The sequence below is a fragment of the Ovis aries genome, chromosome 8 (genome assembly GCF_016772045.2).
Source record: "Ovis aries strain OAR_USU_Benz2616 breed Rambouillet chromosome 8, ARS-UI_Ramb_v3.0, whole genome shotgun sequence".
Lineage (NCBI taxonomy): Eukaryota > Metazoa > Chordata > Mammalia > Artiodactyla > Bovidae > Ovis > Ovis aries.
Window position 1 is genome coordinate 88353526 of NC_056061.1, and position 15732 is coordinate 88369257.

Here is a 15732-nt window from a genome sequence, read left to right on the forward strand (position 1 = left end):
TAATCTGAGAGTTTCCAGGCAGGATCATGCAGGAATGGCTAACAGAGGCAGGATCGTGCTGGTTACGCAGTGGCAAGTCAGAGGAACAAGGGAGGCCATGGGCAAGTATACAGGACACGGCACAGTGTGCAAAGGGTTAAAAACTCAGCTGAAGACACATCTGTGAGCAGACTCAGAGCTGTCCTGAAGGAAGTGGTCAACGAACCAGAAGACGGGCAAAGAAAATAGGAAAGGAGTAAGCAGCCGAGAGAGAAAAACAGAAGTAACCCAAGAGAGTTCACTGCTTTGGCTTTGAAGACAGCTCAGATGGGATGCTGACACAGCTCAAATGGCTCAAGAGTTGGGGAAGCTGGTTTGGATTAAAGGCACAAGGACTGAGTAGTCAGGACTCTGGAAAGTAGCAGGGAGAATCAGTATGTCACTAATATGCCTCACAAGGTATTAACAGCGTTAATCACATGGCTAAGATCAAATCCTGTCACCTGAAAGGGAAAGTGGCTTCTCAAATGTCAGGCAAGAGATAAACCTAATACTAAATAAACACATTCTGCTCTTTCCCACAATACATATGACGACTCTGGACAGACACTTCAGCTGCCAAAGGGCAAGTACAACCTACACATTTAAAGCAACAAGACAAGAAAACAGCAAAATTTACCACGATATACTGAGATTTTCAGTAAAGCATTGGATTGAAAATGTTAAAAAATTAATAAATGCTCCCACAGAAATAAACCTCATATTAATAGTAGCATATAATGTTTTAAAAAAACTTTAAAATATATGGAAAGGAATGAAAATAGATTTCCTGTGATGCAATTTAATCTGGTATAACAAAAAAGAATAAAGGAGAAAAGAGAAATACAAAAAAGAGACTGATATAATAAATATACAGGTAAACTTTTAATTAATAACTTCACTGTTCACTCTTATAAAACGGGGATTTATGTAAGACTAGCAACAGCTGTAATTTCCTATGGTCACTTAAAACCCTGGTGAAATACATTTTTAAGTATTCACATCAGCCCTTTCATTTATCTCAGTTTAAAACAATCATGTTATAAAAGTGAAAGTACACAGAAGCCCATCTCTTAGGGATTTCTATAAACCATCCCTTTTTACTTGTCAAAGAAGATTTTTTTAAAATCAAGTATTTACCTACATATTTGAAACAAAAAATCCAATATAAAATCTTTCTTAAAATGACTTAAAGACATGCGTTTCCTTTCTTTCCTAAAAAACTTGAGCTTCTTAATTATTTTCATAACAACTCGATCCAGAAATGGTATTTTCTACATGTTCTCTATAAAGTAAATCACTATTTATACACCTCTATTCAATGCAATTCATTTAAAAACATTATTAAAGTCTTACTCTGTCAGGCATTCTATTGTGTTTTAGGGTGAATCTAGAAATTCAAAAACAAGTTGGAAGATGCATAGTCAGACAGATAACCATGCTTCATGGTTGAGACAGTCCACTAACTGAGCAGAGTTTGGCTCAGATGAATTCTAGAACACTGAGATTCATTTATTCACTCAATAAATGTTTACTGAAGTGAAGTGAAGTCGCTCAGTTGTGTCCGACTCTTTGCGACCCCATGGACTGTGTAGCCTACCAGGCTCCTCCCTCCATGGGATTCTCCAGGCAAGAGTACTGGAGTGGGTTGCCATTCCCTTCTCCAGGGGATCTTCCCGACCCAAGGATGGAACCCAGGTCTTCTGCATTGGAGGCAGATGCTTTAACCTCTGAGCCACCAGGGAAGCCCATAACTGAGTGACTGTTATGAACCAGGCATATCTATGTGGTTGATAAACACAATAAACAAACAACATCCTTAACCTTATAGAGTTTTAAAATTCTGTTTAATGTCAGGTAATGTCAGTCAACAGAAACTAGTGATATTTAAAAAAAGAAGTGAAGGTTCCAGCGCCACCACCCATCAGCTGAGAATCGTAGCTGGGGGCTCAGAACTGCACTGCTCACCAACAGCTGATGAAATTAGTGAACAAGCAAATCAACCATGTCTTACACTCCAGGCGTTGGTGGTGACCCCGCCCAGTTGGCCCAGCGTATCTCTTCCAACATCCAGAAGATCATACAATGCTCCGCGGAAATACAGAGGACTCTGAATCAACTTGGAACACCTCAAGATTCACCTGAATTGAGGCAACAGCTCCAGCAAAAGCAGCAGTATACGAACCAGCTTGCCAAAGAAACAGATAAGTACATTAAAGAGTTTGGATCTCTGCCCACCACCCCCAGTGACCAGCGTCAAAGGAAAATACAGAAGGATCGCTTAGTGGCTGAATTCACAGCATCGCTGACAAACTTTCAGAAGGTGCAGAGGCAGGCTGCCGAGAGAGAGAAAGAATTTGTTGCTCGAGTAAGAGCCAGCTCCAGAGTATCTGGTGGTTTTCCTGAGGAGAGCTCAAAAGAAAGGAATCTTGTATCCTGGGAAAGCCAAACTCAGCCTCAAGCTCAGTTGCAGGATGAAGAAATTACAGAGGACGACCTGCGCCTTATTCAGGAGAGAGAGTCTTCTATCAGACAACTCGAAGCTGATATTATGGATATTAACGAAATATTTAAAGATTTGGGAATGATGATTCATGAGCAAGGAGATGTAATAGATAGCATAGAAGCCAACGTGGAAAATGCCGAGGTGCACGTCCAGCAATTATCGGTCTCATCATATGGGGAGTGAAAGGCTAAGATGATAAAGGAGCACACTACTGCACTACATTATGTAAATTATGTAGGAAGATTCCTTTAATCATGGTGGGTTTTTTTTATTATATTCTTTTAAAGCAGTTGCCTAAAGGATGGTTCCCATACTCTGTTATTTTTATTTGGAAGAAAGTTTTCTTTGGATTAAATCTTATATTTTCTAATGCTGAAAGTTTTCCTGTATATCACTGCTGGCATGCTTTTCAATCTAATAACTATTCTGCCCACATTGTATTTGCCTTTCATCTATAATTTATTTATCCTGTTGACTTAGCTTTTGGAAATTAGTAAATTTAAAGGTGTGTGTATGTGTATTTTCTGTGTGCACCTTCCCATCACAATGTAACATGCACCCATGTTTGTGTCACTTTGATTACAGATCTTCAATTTAATTTTGATTTGTGCCAGCAGAGGAAACATTGTCAGTAACTTTCAAAAGTAACATATATGTCTGTGTTTGGTATTTTGTTGTTTTCCTGGTTCACAGCAGCATAAGTTGTCTATTTAACTTTTATCTTTGTTTTTCTCTTAAGACCCTTGTTGATTCTCAGTGAAGTCAGTGAATAACTTCCTAGTATATCTTTCACTCCTGATGTGTAGATAGTAAGCATTTATTGTAGATTGCCTAGTAAAATGCTAAGGATAGGTTGTTTTTATATAGGTTCTGTTGAGCCTGACGTTCCTTTACAAGGAACTGTGTTGTCAGTATAAATGTTTAATGTGATCTGGAGGAAGAGTATGACAAATCGGTACCTATTGTGTTAGAATTCTAAAGACCCCAAATTTATTCTGCTGTGTATCTCCACAGCTGTTATGATGGAAAATTAATTACCTTCCTTTTGTCCTATAGAATAATGATTGTTATTGTTTTTGGGCACCTAACACTTAAAATTCTGGGTTTCCTTTGCATATAATTTTGTACCATCCTACATTAGCAAATGAATTGGATGTTTGCCAATTAACTCACTTGCCTTTTTAAATCAATGTTGTTTTAATGCACTAATCTGTATACTATAAAGAAGATCATCTTTATAGTTTGTATTTTATAATGTTCTTACATAGCAGTTTGATAGTGAAGGCAATGTTTTACATGGCAAGCTATGAGACTTCAGATGGGAACAAATAAAATATTAAGTAACTAAGTAAATTGTATCTTTGCAAGCAAAATAAAGATGATTTTAAAAGTGAAAAAAAATAAAAAAATTTAAAAAAAATAAAAATAAAAAAAGAAGTGAAACAATAGGATTTGTCAAAGGTGACTCCACCGCTTCTGGCTTAGGTAATGGACACTCATATGAAATACAGAAGTTAGGAGAAGGAAATGGCAACCCACTCCAGTGTCCTTGCCTGGAGAATCCCAGGGACGGGGGAGCCTGGTGGGTTGCCATCTATGGGGTCGCACAGAGTCGGACATGATTGAAGCGACTTAGCAGCAGCAGCAGCAGTGAAAGATTTGCGGAAAAGAAAATGGTTTGGGATGTGCTAAATTGCAGCTGTCTATCAGAATACCTACATGGTGATTTCCAGGAAAAAAGCAGGAAATATAAATCTGCAGCTCAGAAGAAGGAAGTTCTGTAGAAGCTAAGAGGTGGACACTTGGAAGTCATTCACACTGATAACAGATTTACAAATGGATAAGGAGTTTCAGAAATCCTGCATTCCACCAGAAACACTCATTCCCATCCCTATACTATTTTTTAAATCATGGAAGGAAACTGTCTTATACACTGTCTCATTAGAAAGAATGAGTCATTCTAGAAAAATGTAAAACATGTATGTATAGGTTTCTGTCAACTGGATTGCATAGTAATTACTTGGATCTATCCTTCTTTATATCAAGATTCAAAACCACAGACATATTCACTTTAGTGACAGGCATAACTCTAAGATGCCCCCAAGATTTTCTCTGGTGTACACACCCTGCATAACTTGCAGACTGTGAATACAATGGATTTTTACTCTCATGAGTAAGTTATGTTACATTATTCAGTTCAGTTCAGTCACTCAGTCGAGTCAGACTCTTTGCAACCCCATGGACTTCCCTGTCCATCACCAACTCCTGGAGTTTACTTAAAGTCATGTCCATTGAGTCGATGATGCCATCCAACCATCTCATCTTCTGTCGTCCCCTTCTCTTCCCACCTTGAATCTTGCCCAGCATTAGGGTCTTTTCAAATGAGTCAGCTCTTCGCATCAGGTGGCCAAAGTATTGGAGTTTCAGCTTCAGCATTAGTCTTTTCAATGAATATTCATGACTGATTTCCTTTAGGATGGACTGGTTGGATTTCCTTTCTGTCCAAGGTACTGTCAAGAGTCTTCTCCAACACCACAGTTCAAAAGCATCAATTCTTCAGCACTCAGCTTTTCTTGTAGTCCAACTCTCACATCCATACATGACTACTGGAAAAACCACAGCTTTGACTAGATGGACCTTTGTTGGCAAAGTAATGTCTCTGCTTTTTAATATGCTGTCTAGGTTGGTCATAACTTTCTTCCAAGGAACAAGGGATTTTTAATTTCATGGCTGCAATCACCATCTGCAGTGATTTTAGAACCCAAAAAAATAAAGTCTGTCACTGTTTCCATTGTTTCCCCATCTATTTGCCATGAAGTGATGGGACCAGATGCCATGATCTTAGTTTTCTGAATGTTGAGCTTTAAGCCAACTTTTTCACTCTCCTCTTTTACTTTCACCAAGAGGCTCCTTAGTTCTTCTTCGATTTCTGCCATAAGTGTGGTGTCATCTGAATATCTAAGGTTATTGGTATTTATCCCAGCAATCTTGATTCCAGCTTGTGGTTCATCCAGTCCAACATTTCTCATGATGTACTCTGCATTTAAGTTAAACAAGCAGGCTAACAATATACAGCCTTGACATACTCCTTTTCCTATCTGGAACCAGTCTGTTGTTCCATATCTAGTTCTAACTATTGTTTCTTGACCTGCATACAGATTTCTTAGGAGGCAGGTCAGGTGGTCTGGTATTCCCATCTCTCTCAGAATTTTCCACAGTTTATTGTGATCCACACAGTCAAAGGCTTTGGCATAGTCAATAAAGCACAAGTAGATGTTTTTCTGGAACTCTCTTGCTTTTTTGATGATCCAATGGATGTTGGCAATTTGATCTCTGGTTCCTTCTGCCTTTTTAAAATCCAGCTTGAACATCTTGAAGTTCACGGTTCATATATTGTTGAAGCCTGGCTTGGAGAATTTTGAGCATTACTTCGCTAGTGTGTGAAAGTGAAAGTGAAGTCACTCAGTCGGAGATGAGTCCAATTGTGTGGGAGTTTGAGTATTCCTTGGCATTGCTTTTCTTTGGGATTGGAATGAAAACTGACCTTTTCCAGTCCTGTGGCCACTGCTGAGATTTCCAAATTTGCTGGCATATTGAGTGCAGCACTTTCACAGCATCATCTTTCAGGATTTGAAATAGCTCACCTGGAATTCCATCACCTCCACTAACTTTGTTTGTAGTGATGCTTCCTAAGGCCCATGTGACTTTGCGTTCCAGGATGTCTGGCTCTAGATGAGTGTGAGTGATCACACCATTGTGATTATCTGGATCGTGAAGATCTTTTTTGTACAGTTCTTCTGTGTATTCTTGCCACCTCTTCTTAATATCTTCTGCTTCTGTTAGGTCCATACCATTTCTGTCCTTTATTGAGCCCATCTTTGCATGAAATGTTCCCTTGGTATCTCTAATTTTCTTGAAGAGATTCTAGTCTTTCCCATTCTATTCTTTTCCTCTATTCTTTGCAATGATCACTGAGGAAGATTTTCTTATCTTCTCCTTGTGGTTCCTTGGAACTCTGCATTCAAATGTTACTTTGTAGATTGGCCTTCAGTTCAGTTCAGTCGCTCAGTCGTGTCCGATTCTTTGCAACCCCATGAATCGCAGCACGCCAGGCCTGCCTGTCCATCACCATCTCCCGGAGTTCACTCAGATTCACGTGCATCGAGTCAGTGATGCCATCCAGCCATCTCATCCTCTGTTGTCCCCTTCTCCTCCTGCCCCCAATCTCTCCCAGCATCAAAGTCTTTTCCAATGAGTCAACTCTTCGCATGAGGTGGCCAAAGTACTGGAGTTTCAGCTTTAGCATCATTCCTTCCAAAGAAATCCCAGGGCTGATCTCCTTCAGAATGGACTGGTTGGATCTCCTTGCCTTAAAATAGGACAATTATCCAGTTGTGTCTGACCTAATGACATGAAACTTTGAAGAGCAAATAATTTTCTCTGCTGGTGGCAGAAGAGAAAGTCCAAGATTCAAACAGAAGAAAGACCCAACTCAACTGCTGGCTTGAAGATGGAGACGCACATGTCCAGGAATGAGTCAAACTCTAGAGGCTGAGCTGACGACCAGCAAGGGAATGGGTGCCTCAGTCCCAACACCACAGGGAGCTGAATTCTGCCCATGATGAGACTGAGTTTGGAAGCTGAACTCTCCCCAGAGCCTCCAGGTGAGAACTCAGCCTGGTGAACACCTTAATTTTAGCCTGGTGACACCCTGAACCAAAAAAAAAAAAAAAAGTTATCCAATACCAGACTAATGGTCCACAGCACTGTGAGCCAATAAATGAGTATTATTTTAAATCATTAAATTTGTAGCAATTTCTTCTGCAAAAATAGTAAATTCACCTTTGAAGGTTGGATTATTTTTCACATTAATCTCCTTTAAAGTAGAGGAGTATAGTGACGTTGCTCAGTCGTGTCTGACTCTTTGCTACCCCATGGACTGTAGCCGACCAGCCTCCTCCGTCCATGAGATTTTCCAGGCAAGAATACTGGAGTGGGTTGCCATTTGCTTCTCCAGGGATCGAACCCCAGTCTCCCACATTGCAGGCAGACACTTTACCGTCTGAGCCACCAGGGAAGCTCAGAGGAGTATGAGTTCCCAAATTATGTGACCCATAACCAGTTTAACAAAAAGCATACCTGTCAACTATTGTTAAAGTTGTAACATATTTTTTGTTTGTTTAACAGAAGTACAAACTCAGAAAAGTATATCACTACTTTCCCAAGCTCATATTAACTCCAAAAGACACTAACAGTTCTGGGGAATATGTGCATGCTTCTGAGGAAACACACCATCTGGTGGCAGGACATTCCTGAGGCGCCATGGTTTATGAAAGCTCACGATCATTTTCCTAGCTACTGTAACTCTCCCAGCAGACCAGAACAGGCATCCAACCCAGGATTCCCTGAAGAGCCTACACAGAAGACGCTATTAGCCATTCAGTTACATGGCACCTCATTGAGGAAGACATGTTCCAAAAGCAGTAGCATAAAGATTTATTAGTCAGCTTGGGCTGTTATAACAAAATATGAACACCACAGACTGAGCACCTTAAGCAACAGGATTTTATTTGCCCACAGTTCTGGGGACTGGGCAACCCAAGGTCAAGGTCCTCTCAGGGTTTGGTTCCTGGAGAGGCCTCCCTTCCAGCGGTCCTCACACAATGAGAGAGAACGTTAGTTCCCTGGCATCCCCTCTTGCAGGACACCAATCCCATGGGATTAGGAGCACATTCTTACAACCTCATTTAACCTAAACTACATCCTTACTCCAAATACACTCACATTCACGATTAGGGTTCAACATACAGATTTTGGGGAAACATAATTCAGTCCACAGCAGCAGAGAGTCCCAATCCAAATATCTTAAATTCCCTCACTTGGTTGGATAATATTATCCGAAAAGTATTTTTAATTTACTCGAATTTTAATATAACAATGAACATAAAAAAGTGGGCCAATATCATAAATTTAAGTCTGAAAGTGGGTTAAATACCTAATTGAGTAAGGATACAAGTGGTTACGAGGCTCAATCAGCAGACACAGCGGGTTTGTAAGAAGCGCCTGAGGGAGGAAGAGCCTGTGAACCATTAGCCAGTCAGCAACATCACTGGGAAAAAAGCATGGCTTCACTAGCAAATTATCTAAAATACTTAAGAAGAAAATAATACCAATCCCATACAAAGTCAAGAGGGAAGATTTACCCACCATGTTATGAGGCATTCTACCCTGATACCAGACAGAAATGTGCCTCATGAGTGTAGAGCAAAAATCCTGAATAAAATATTAGCAAATTAAATCCAATTAACATGTAAAAGGTCATATGCATCACAATCAAGAGGGTCTTATCCTGGGAATGTAAGGTTTGTATAACATCCAAAACCAAATTAACATAATATGACAAGTGAATAAAGTACAAAAAAACTCACAACTACCTAAATCCATACAGGTAAAGTTACATGACAAAATACAACCACCACTCACGATGTAAATTCTCAACGAAGGAGAAACAGAGGGAGACGTCCTCAACCAGATAAAAGCCATCTACAAAGAAATCGACAGCAAAAACACCACAGTTCATGGTGAAAATCTGAATCCTTTCCTAAGACGCAGAATAAGACAGAGAGGCCTGCTCTCGCCACTTCTGTTCCAAAGTTGTACTGGAGGCTCCAGTCCGCATAACAATGCAAAAAAAGAAAAATGCAATCACGCAAGAAAAAAAAGGAAAAGCAAACAGATTGGAAAGAAAGATGTGAAGCTGTCTGTATTCACAAACACGCATAACCTTGTAGGTAAAAACTCCTAAAGAACCTACACAAAACTACCAGAATAAATAAGTACAGGACACAAATAAATCATATATGATGTCATACGGATTAGAAGACCCAGTACAGTTAAGGCATTTATTCTCTCCAAATCGATTTATAGTTTTTTTTAATAAGAAATCACTAAACCAACACAGAAATTTATACAGACTCAAGCCCTAGAGTCTTGAGAACACACTTCAAGAACAATCTTGAAAATGAAAAAGAGAAGACGTACACGCCTGAGTTAGACGCTGCCAATGAAGCAGTGCATCTTACAAGCACATAAATTAGTCAACACACTCACGCTGTGACAGTCTACCTAACATTGCTTCGTCCATGCATTTCCAAAATAGGACTTTTCCAACACCTTCTCCTTAAGGGTTGCCATCACCTCTTCCTCTCCAGGCAGGCACCCCGCTACTCAGCCCCAGCTGCCCCTGGCCACTAAGCGCAGTCGGCCGAAGCCCCGAGCCGCTTCCTCCCGCCGGCCGGGCTCTGGACACGGCCTGAGGCACCTCGCCTCGCAGCGCACGGGCCACGGACGGCCTCCCCGCCGCGGCCCCTGCCGGCCTTCATGCTCGTCTACACGGCAACAGCCCGACGCTGTGAAAATGTGAGGCAGACACGACCCGGCACGGGGCTCAGACGCCTTCCCGCATGGCCAGCAGGAGCCCCTCCGCAGAGCCCCTGGCCCTCGCCTGCGCAGCTCCCACCTGGCGCGCTTCCCTCGCGCGGCGTGGCTCAGGCAGCCAGGACGCTGCGCCGCCGCCGCCTGGGGAGCCTTCCCCCGCCGCCCCAAAGGCCTGCTTCACTTCCCAGACTTCAGTCCACGCGGGCTCTGTCCTCAGGGAGGTCGCCCTGGCACCGCTGCTGAAATTGCCAGCTCTGCCCCTCAAAACACACACACACACCTCTCTTCTCTACTTTATTTTTTCCTTCGGGGCCAATAGTGAGTATACCAATTTTCTTTACTTCACTACTTTAGTGCCCGACATATAATAAATACCCAACAGATTATCTGTTGAAAGATGAGTGCATGTCTTTCAACAACTTCTAATTTAAAAAAATAATAAGCTGATTTTTAAATACGTTCAAAATAGGCCTTGGTTTAAAATCACACAAGACTCTGGAATTTGGATAAAACAGTCTGAAAGAAAATGTCTGAAAAAGGAAAGAACAAAAGCATATCATTTATTTCTGTCAAAGAGAAGAGCTACATTTTTTTCCCGGCATAACAAATTGTTTCTGGCATTTCAGAAGTAAATCTGTGAATTATGACACAAACCTTTATTTACAAATTGAAATAACTGCATTTGCTGCAGACTGTCAAAAATTCATTTAACTTATTTTATTCATAAGAGAATACATACTTTTGCATAATCTAAAGAACTATGGAGTCACAGAATGTTAGCATTATATTTTTATAATTGCCAAATTATAACCATTATTTACCAAATTCTATAAATAATGAAGCACTTTTAAAGTCAGTGAATTTTTATTTGAGAAATAAATTTGACCTCCAAACAATGAATATTTCTAGCGATAAATATGAAATCTTAAAAAGTTAACAAGTTCCTCTTTGACAAGTGAGAGAAATGCATTTGGAGAGAAATACGAAAAGTACACATAATCTTGCTGTACAATATGGTCTTTACGGTGAGGTGAGGTGAAGTCGCTCAGTCGTGTCCGACTCTTTGCAACTCCATGGACTGTAACCTACTAGGCTTCTCCGTCCATGGGATTCTCCAGGCAAGAATACTGGAGTGGACTGCCATTTCCTTCTCCAGAGGATCTTCCTGACCCAGGGATCGAACCCAGGTCTTCCGCATTGGAGGCAGACGCTTTAACCTCTGAGCCACCAGGGAAGCCTATGGTCTTTATAGTATCTCTTAAAATAGAGTGACAGAGGAAAAGGTTCACATCCTTCATGGAAGGAGAAATCACAAGCATTCTTTCAGGAAGGAAAAAAAAAAAAAAACTGTAAGAAAAGTTCTCCATTTTTGTCTTCCAGAAGGCTCATTGTTTAAAAATATAAGAGATATCATATATCAAAGGAGTCACCCAAAGTTCAATTTTGAAAAGATTATTTCTTTATTCTATGTCTACAAATTTTGGTTTTGTTGCTCAATAAGACTTTATCTAAATACAAAAATTTGAGCCTGTATCTTACAAACACATATAACATCATGTTCCTCTGCTCTGTTCTGTAGGATGCTCATATATTTCAATAACTTCCCTGTTTGGAAGAACAGAGCAAGCAGCCTGTGAGCTCTAACACTATATCTGCAAATTCAGTACAAAATCAAAACAAAAATCAGTAGGTCCATTTAGGACAATTAAACTCAAAATGCCTGACTTGCAGCGCTAAGCTTTTAATACCTATGAATATCAAGGTCTTAATTCCTCTGAAACATTATGCTCACCATGATAAACGAAATTAGGCCAATAATCACCGACATGAACGCATAAAAGATTAACTGTATTAACTTCAATTCTATATGTAAGCCCAGAAAGTCCTTCCGTACAAAGTTTTATGAAGTATTAAAACTAGTTTTCATGAATCATGTATGAAGTCATTTTTGTTACATTTTAGTGCCACTGTGTTTTGTTTCAAGACTCCATTTTAAAATTAAATGATTTAAATATTATAATGAAATTTAATAATATCAGATTAAAAGATTTCCAAAATAAAAATCTATTTCCCAGTGAAACTGCACTAAAAAATACAATGAAAACAACAGTGACACGATCTCCCTCTTTGAGACTGTCAGGAAAAGCGACTGTTCTCTCTCAAAGCTGTTCCTTGCCCGTAGAAATGACTGAGTCAGCACAGCAGCCATCATTTTACTACATGCACTATCAGTTCGTGCAGTTGCTCGGTCCTGTCCGACTCTTTGCGACCCCATGGACTGCAGCACGCCAGAGCCCCTTGTCCATCACCAGCTCCTGAAGTTTGCTCAAACTCATGTCCATTGAGTCAGTGATGCCATCCAACCATCTCAATCTCTGTCGTCCCCTTCTCCTCCTGCCTCTAATCTTCCCCAGCATCAGAGTCATGCAGTGTAGCTGCTTCTTATTTAATAATTAAAAAATTACAAAGCTTGAAATATTTCTAAAGATAGAAACCAAATGTGTGCATTTACATTCAAATGTAAGGTGTAGCATCAGGGAGAAATAAAATATAGTCAGTTATTAAATTTATACCCATGAAGAAAAAGAATGAATCTGATCTTCTTACATCAATGAAAGGTCTCAATTTTCCAACTACTGATATTTTACACTAAAACATAAGGGCACTGGTATTAGCTCTTCTTCAAAATAGCTTTCAGATAAACATTTTTTTAACTACAATTTAAGACAAAGATGAAAAAAACATAGAGAATACCAAAGAAAATGTCTAACCATTAAGAATGACAGCTAACATTTCTTCTAGCCAACAAAGGTCTGCCTAATCAAAGCTATGGTTCTTTCAGTAGTCATGTATGGATGTGAGAGTCGGAATATAAAGAAAGCTGAGTGCCGAAGAACTGATGCTTTTGAACTGTGGTGTCGGAGAAGACTCTTGAGAGTCCCTTGGACTGCAAGGAGATCCAACCAGTCAGTCCTAAAAGAAATCAGTTCTGACTATTCATTGCAAAGACTCAGGCTGAAGCTGAAACTCCAATCCTTTGGCCACCTGATGTGAAGACTGACTCACTGGAAAAGCCCCTGATGCTGAGAAAGAGTGAAGGCAGGAGGAGAAGGGGGCAACAGAGGATGAGATGGTTGGATGGCATCACTGACTCGATGGACATGAGTTTGAGCAAGCTCTGGGAGTTGGTGATGGAAGGGAAGACTGGCGTGATGCAGTCCATGGGGTCGCAAAGAATCGGACATGACCCAGCCACGAACTGAACTGAACGTTCCTTCACCATGTGTATGAAAAAGCTGCTCATTTACTTTAGCTTCTAGATTCCCTGATGGTTCCACCCCCTTCTCGCCCTCCCTCAACCTGACCCTGAGTTTCCCTGACACACTGTCCCCTCTGCCCTGCATGCCCTGGGTGTGTAACCAGTGTCGGTGACCTGAGCCACTGGAGCACAGGAGCTGGTCATCTTTGTACCCAGTACCTGGCCCAACACTTGGCATACAGTTTAAGTCAGTGGTTCTCAGCAGGCGGCAAACTCATCCCCCGGAGGACATTCAGCAGTGTGTCGAGATGTTTGCTTCGCCACGGTGCAGGGGAGGGGCTGTACCGGCATCTGGTGGGTATACGCCAGAGACGCCGCTAAACATCTTGCAATGCTCTGAACAGCCCCGCAACTAAGACCCACCCGCACAGAGCGTCGGCAGTGCTGAGGCTGACAATGAGTGTCTCCTGAAAGAACTGATGCGATGAGCTTTCCCACAGGTGGAAGTTCAAGAGGAACGTAAATCAGAGAAAGGGAGGAAGAGAGGGAAGAAGTTAAGAAAATGGAGAACACCGAGATTCTTAAAAGTGCAGGCAGGTTACACTGACAGCGATGTGCTGAAGACATGTAGCTGGGGATGTTGACACAGCGCTGGTCTAAATGTCTCGACATCCGACCTTTAGGACTCCTAGACACCATCTCAAGAAGGCCTGTGACACAGAAGGCCTGTGACATTATGGCAATTAAAAATCACTTAAGGAAGGCTGTGCCTTGAATGGCATCCCCCAAATTCACGTATGCAAGTCCTAGCTGCCTCCAGTAGCACCTCAGGATATGACCTTATTTGGAAAGAGGGTCGCGGGAGATGTCAGTAGTTGAGAAGGGGTCCCACTGGATTGAGGTGGCTCCTGACCCAACAGGACCGGTGTCCTTATAAAAATACCACCCTGTGAAGACACGGACACACACAGAGGGGAACAGCGGGTAAAAATGGAAGCAGAGGTCAGGGGGACGGTGCCAAAGCCAAGGGAGGCCCAAGATTCCCTGCAAATCGCCAGAAGCTGGGAGAGGGGTCCAGGGCAGGCTCCCTCACAGCCTCCCCAGAACCATCTCTGCTGACACCCTGATCCTGCACTCCTGACCCTCAGGACTCGGAGAGCATCAATCTCTGTCGTCCAAGCTGCACAGTGTGTGGAAGCTTTGAGGGCAGCCCTAGAGAACTGCTGCTAGAGACGTTCTCTACAGAAAGGCCTCAGTCACTTCAGTTCAGTTCAGTCGCTCAGTCATGTCCGACTCTGTGACCCCATGGACTGCAGCATGCCAGGCCTCCCTGTCCATCACCAACTCCCAGAGCTTGCTCAAACTCATGTCCATCAATTCGGTGATGCCATCCAACCATCTCTGTCATCCCCTTCTCCTCCTGCCCTCAATCTTTCCCAGCATCAGCCCCTTCTCCTCCTGCCCTCAATCTTTCCCAGCATCAGGGTCTTCCCCAATGAGTCAACTCTTCACATCAGGTGGCCAAACTACTGGAGTTTCACCTTCGACATCAGTCTTTCCAATGAACTCCCAGGACTGATCTCCTTTAGGATGGACTGGTTGGATCTCCTTGCAGTCCAAGGGACTCTCAAGAGTCTTCTCCAACACCACAGTTCAAAAGCATCAATTCCTCGGCACTCAGCTTTCTTTATACTCCAACTCTCACATCCATACATTACCACTGGACAAACCATAGCCTTGACTAGATGGACCTTTGTTGACAAAGTAATGTCTCTGCTTTTTAATATGCTATCTAGGTTGGTCATAAGTTTACTTCCAAGGAATAAGCGTCTTTTAATTTCATGGCTGCAGTCACCACCTGCAGTGATTTTGGAACCCAAAGAAAGGCCTTAAGACCTAAGCAATCTTCACTCGGGTTATCAGTCCAGGGGTTTACCTTTAACGGTCCTCTCGGATGTCACCACCCCAGCCGTGGACACGCTTTTTTCTCACAGCAGTGAATGTAAAAGGCTTGACAAGTCAAATCCTGACTTATCTGCTGCTCAACTAATATCTTTAATGATCTAGTAATGAACTATTGAATACTTGTCTAAAACAGAAATATGAACCATCCTGGTTCAAATTATAATTTTCCACTTCAGGTAGACAAACTACTGTTGGTAATTTTATATTTAAAAGGAAACAGAGTCACAGAAGTGGTCTAGATTGAGAGATGCTCCCAGACGTCTCCTGGCACCTGGAGAAGCTTCTCAACCAGAGGTCCATCAACCCCGCACACCTGGGGTCCAGGGTGTCCAGAAACCCCAGAGGCGCCTGTAGCATCCTGCATTCCTCAGCACCTGTGCATTTTCCCGAAAAAGGTCAACAAGCTCTCATCAGATTCTCAAGGCTTTCCGTGGTCCCATCAACTAAATCAGACTCTAATCCTTCTGCTTCAATAATGTCCTGAAATCCTACACCAGATTGGGTTGCTTCACAGAGCGGAGATTTTTTAGATTAACCAGGAAACCAT

The 15732-nt window shown here is 41.8% G+C and overlaps 2 protein-coding genes across 5 annotated transcripts in view; one reads left to right on the forward strand and one right to left on the reverse strand.

Moving 5' to 3' along the window:
* The window catches only part of PDE10A (phosphodiesterase 10A), a 581099-nt gene that overhangs the window by 166840 nt on the left and 398527 nt on the right, over positions 1-15732 (reverse strand). The window lies entirely within an intron of this gene.
* LOC114116170 (syntaxin-7-like) lies at positions 1929-2707 on the forward strand. The gene has a single exon (XM_042253704.2). The coding sequence runs from the start codon at positions 2024-2026 to the stop codon at positions 2705-2707; it is 684 nt and encodes a 227-aa protein (XP_042109638.1). The 5' UTR covers positions 1929-2023.

Bases quoted from the DNA above. Each gene is read 5' to 3' on its own strand.
- LOC114116170 (XM_042253704.2), top strand. From the start codon at position 2,024: ATGTCTTACACTCCAGGCGTTGGTGGTGACCCCGCCCAGTTGGCCCAG.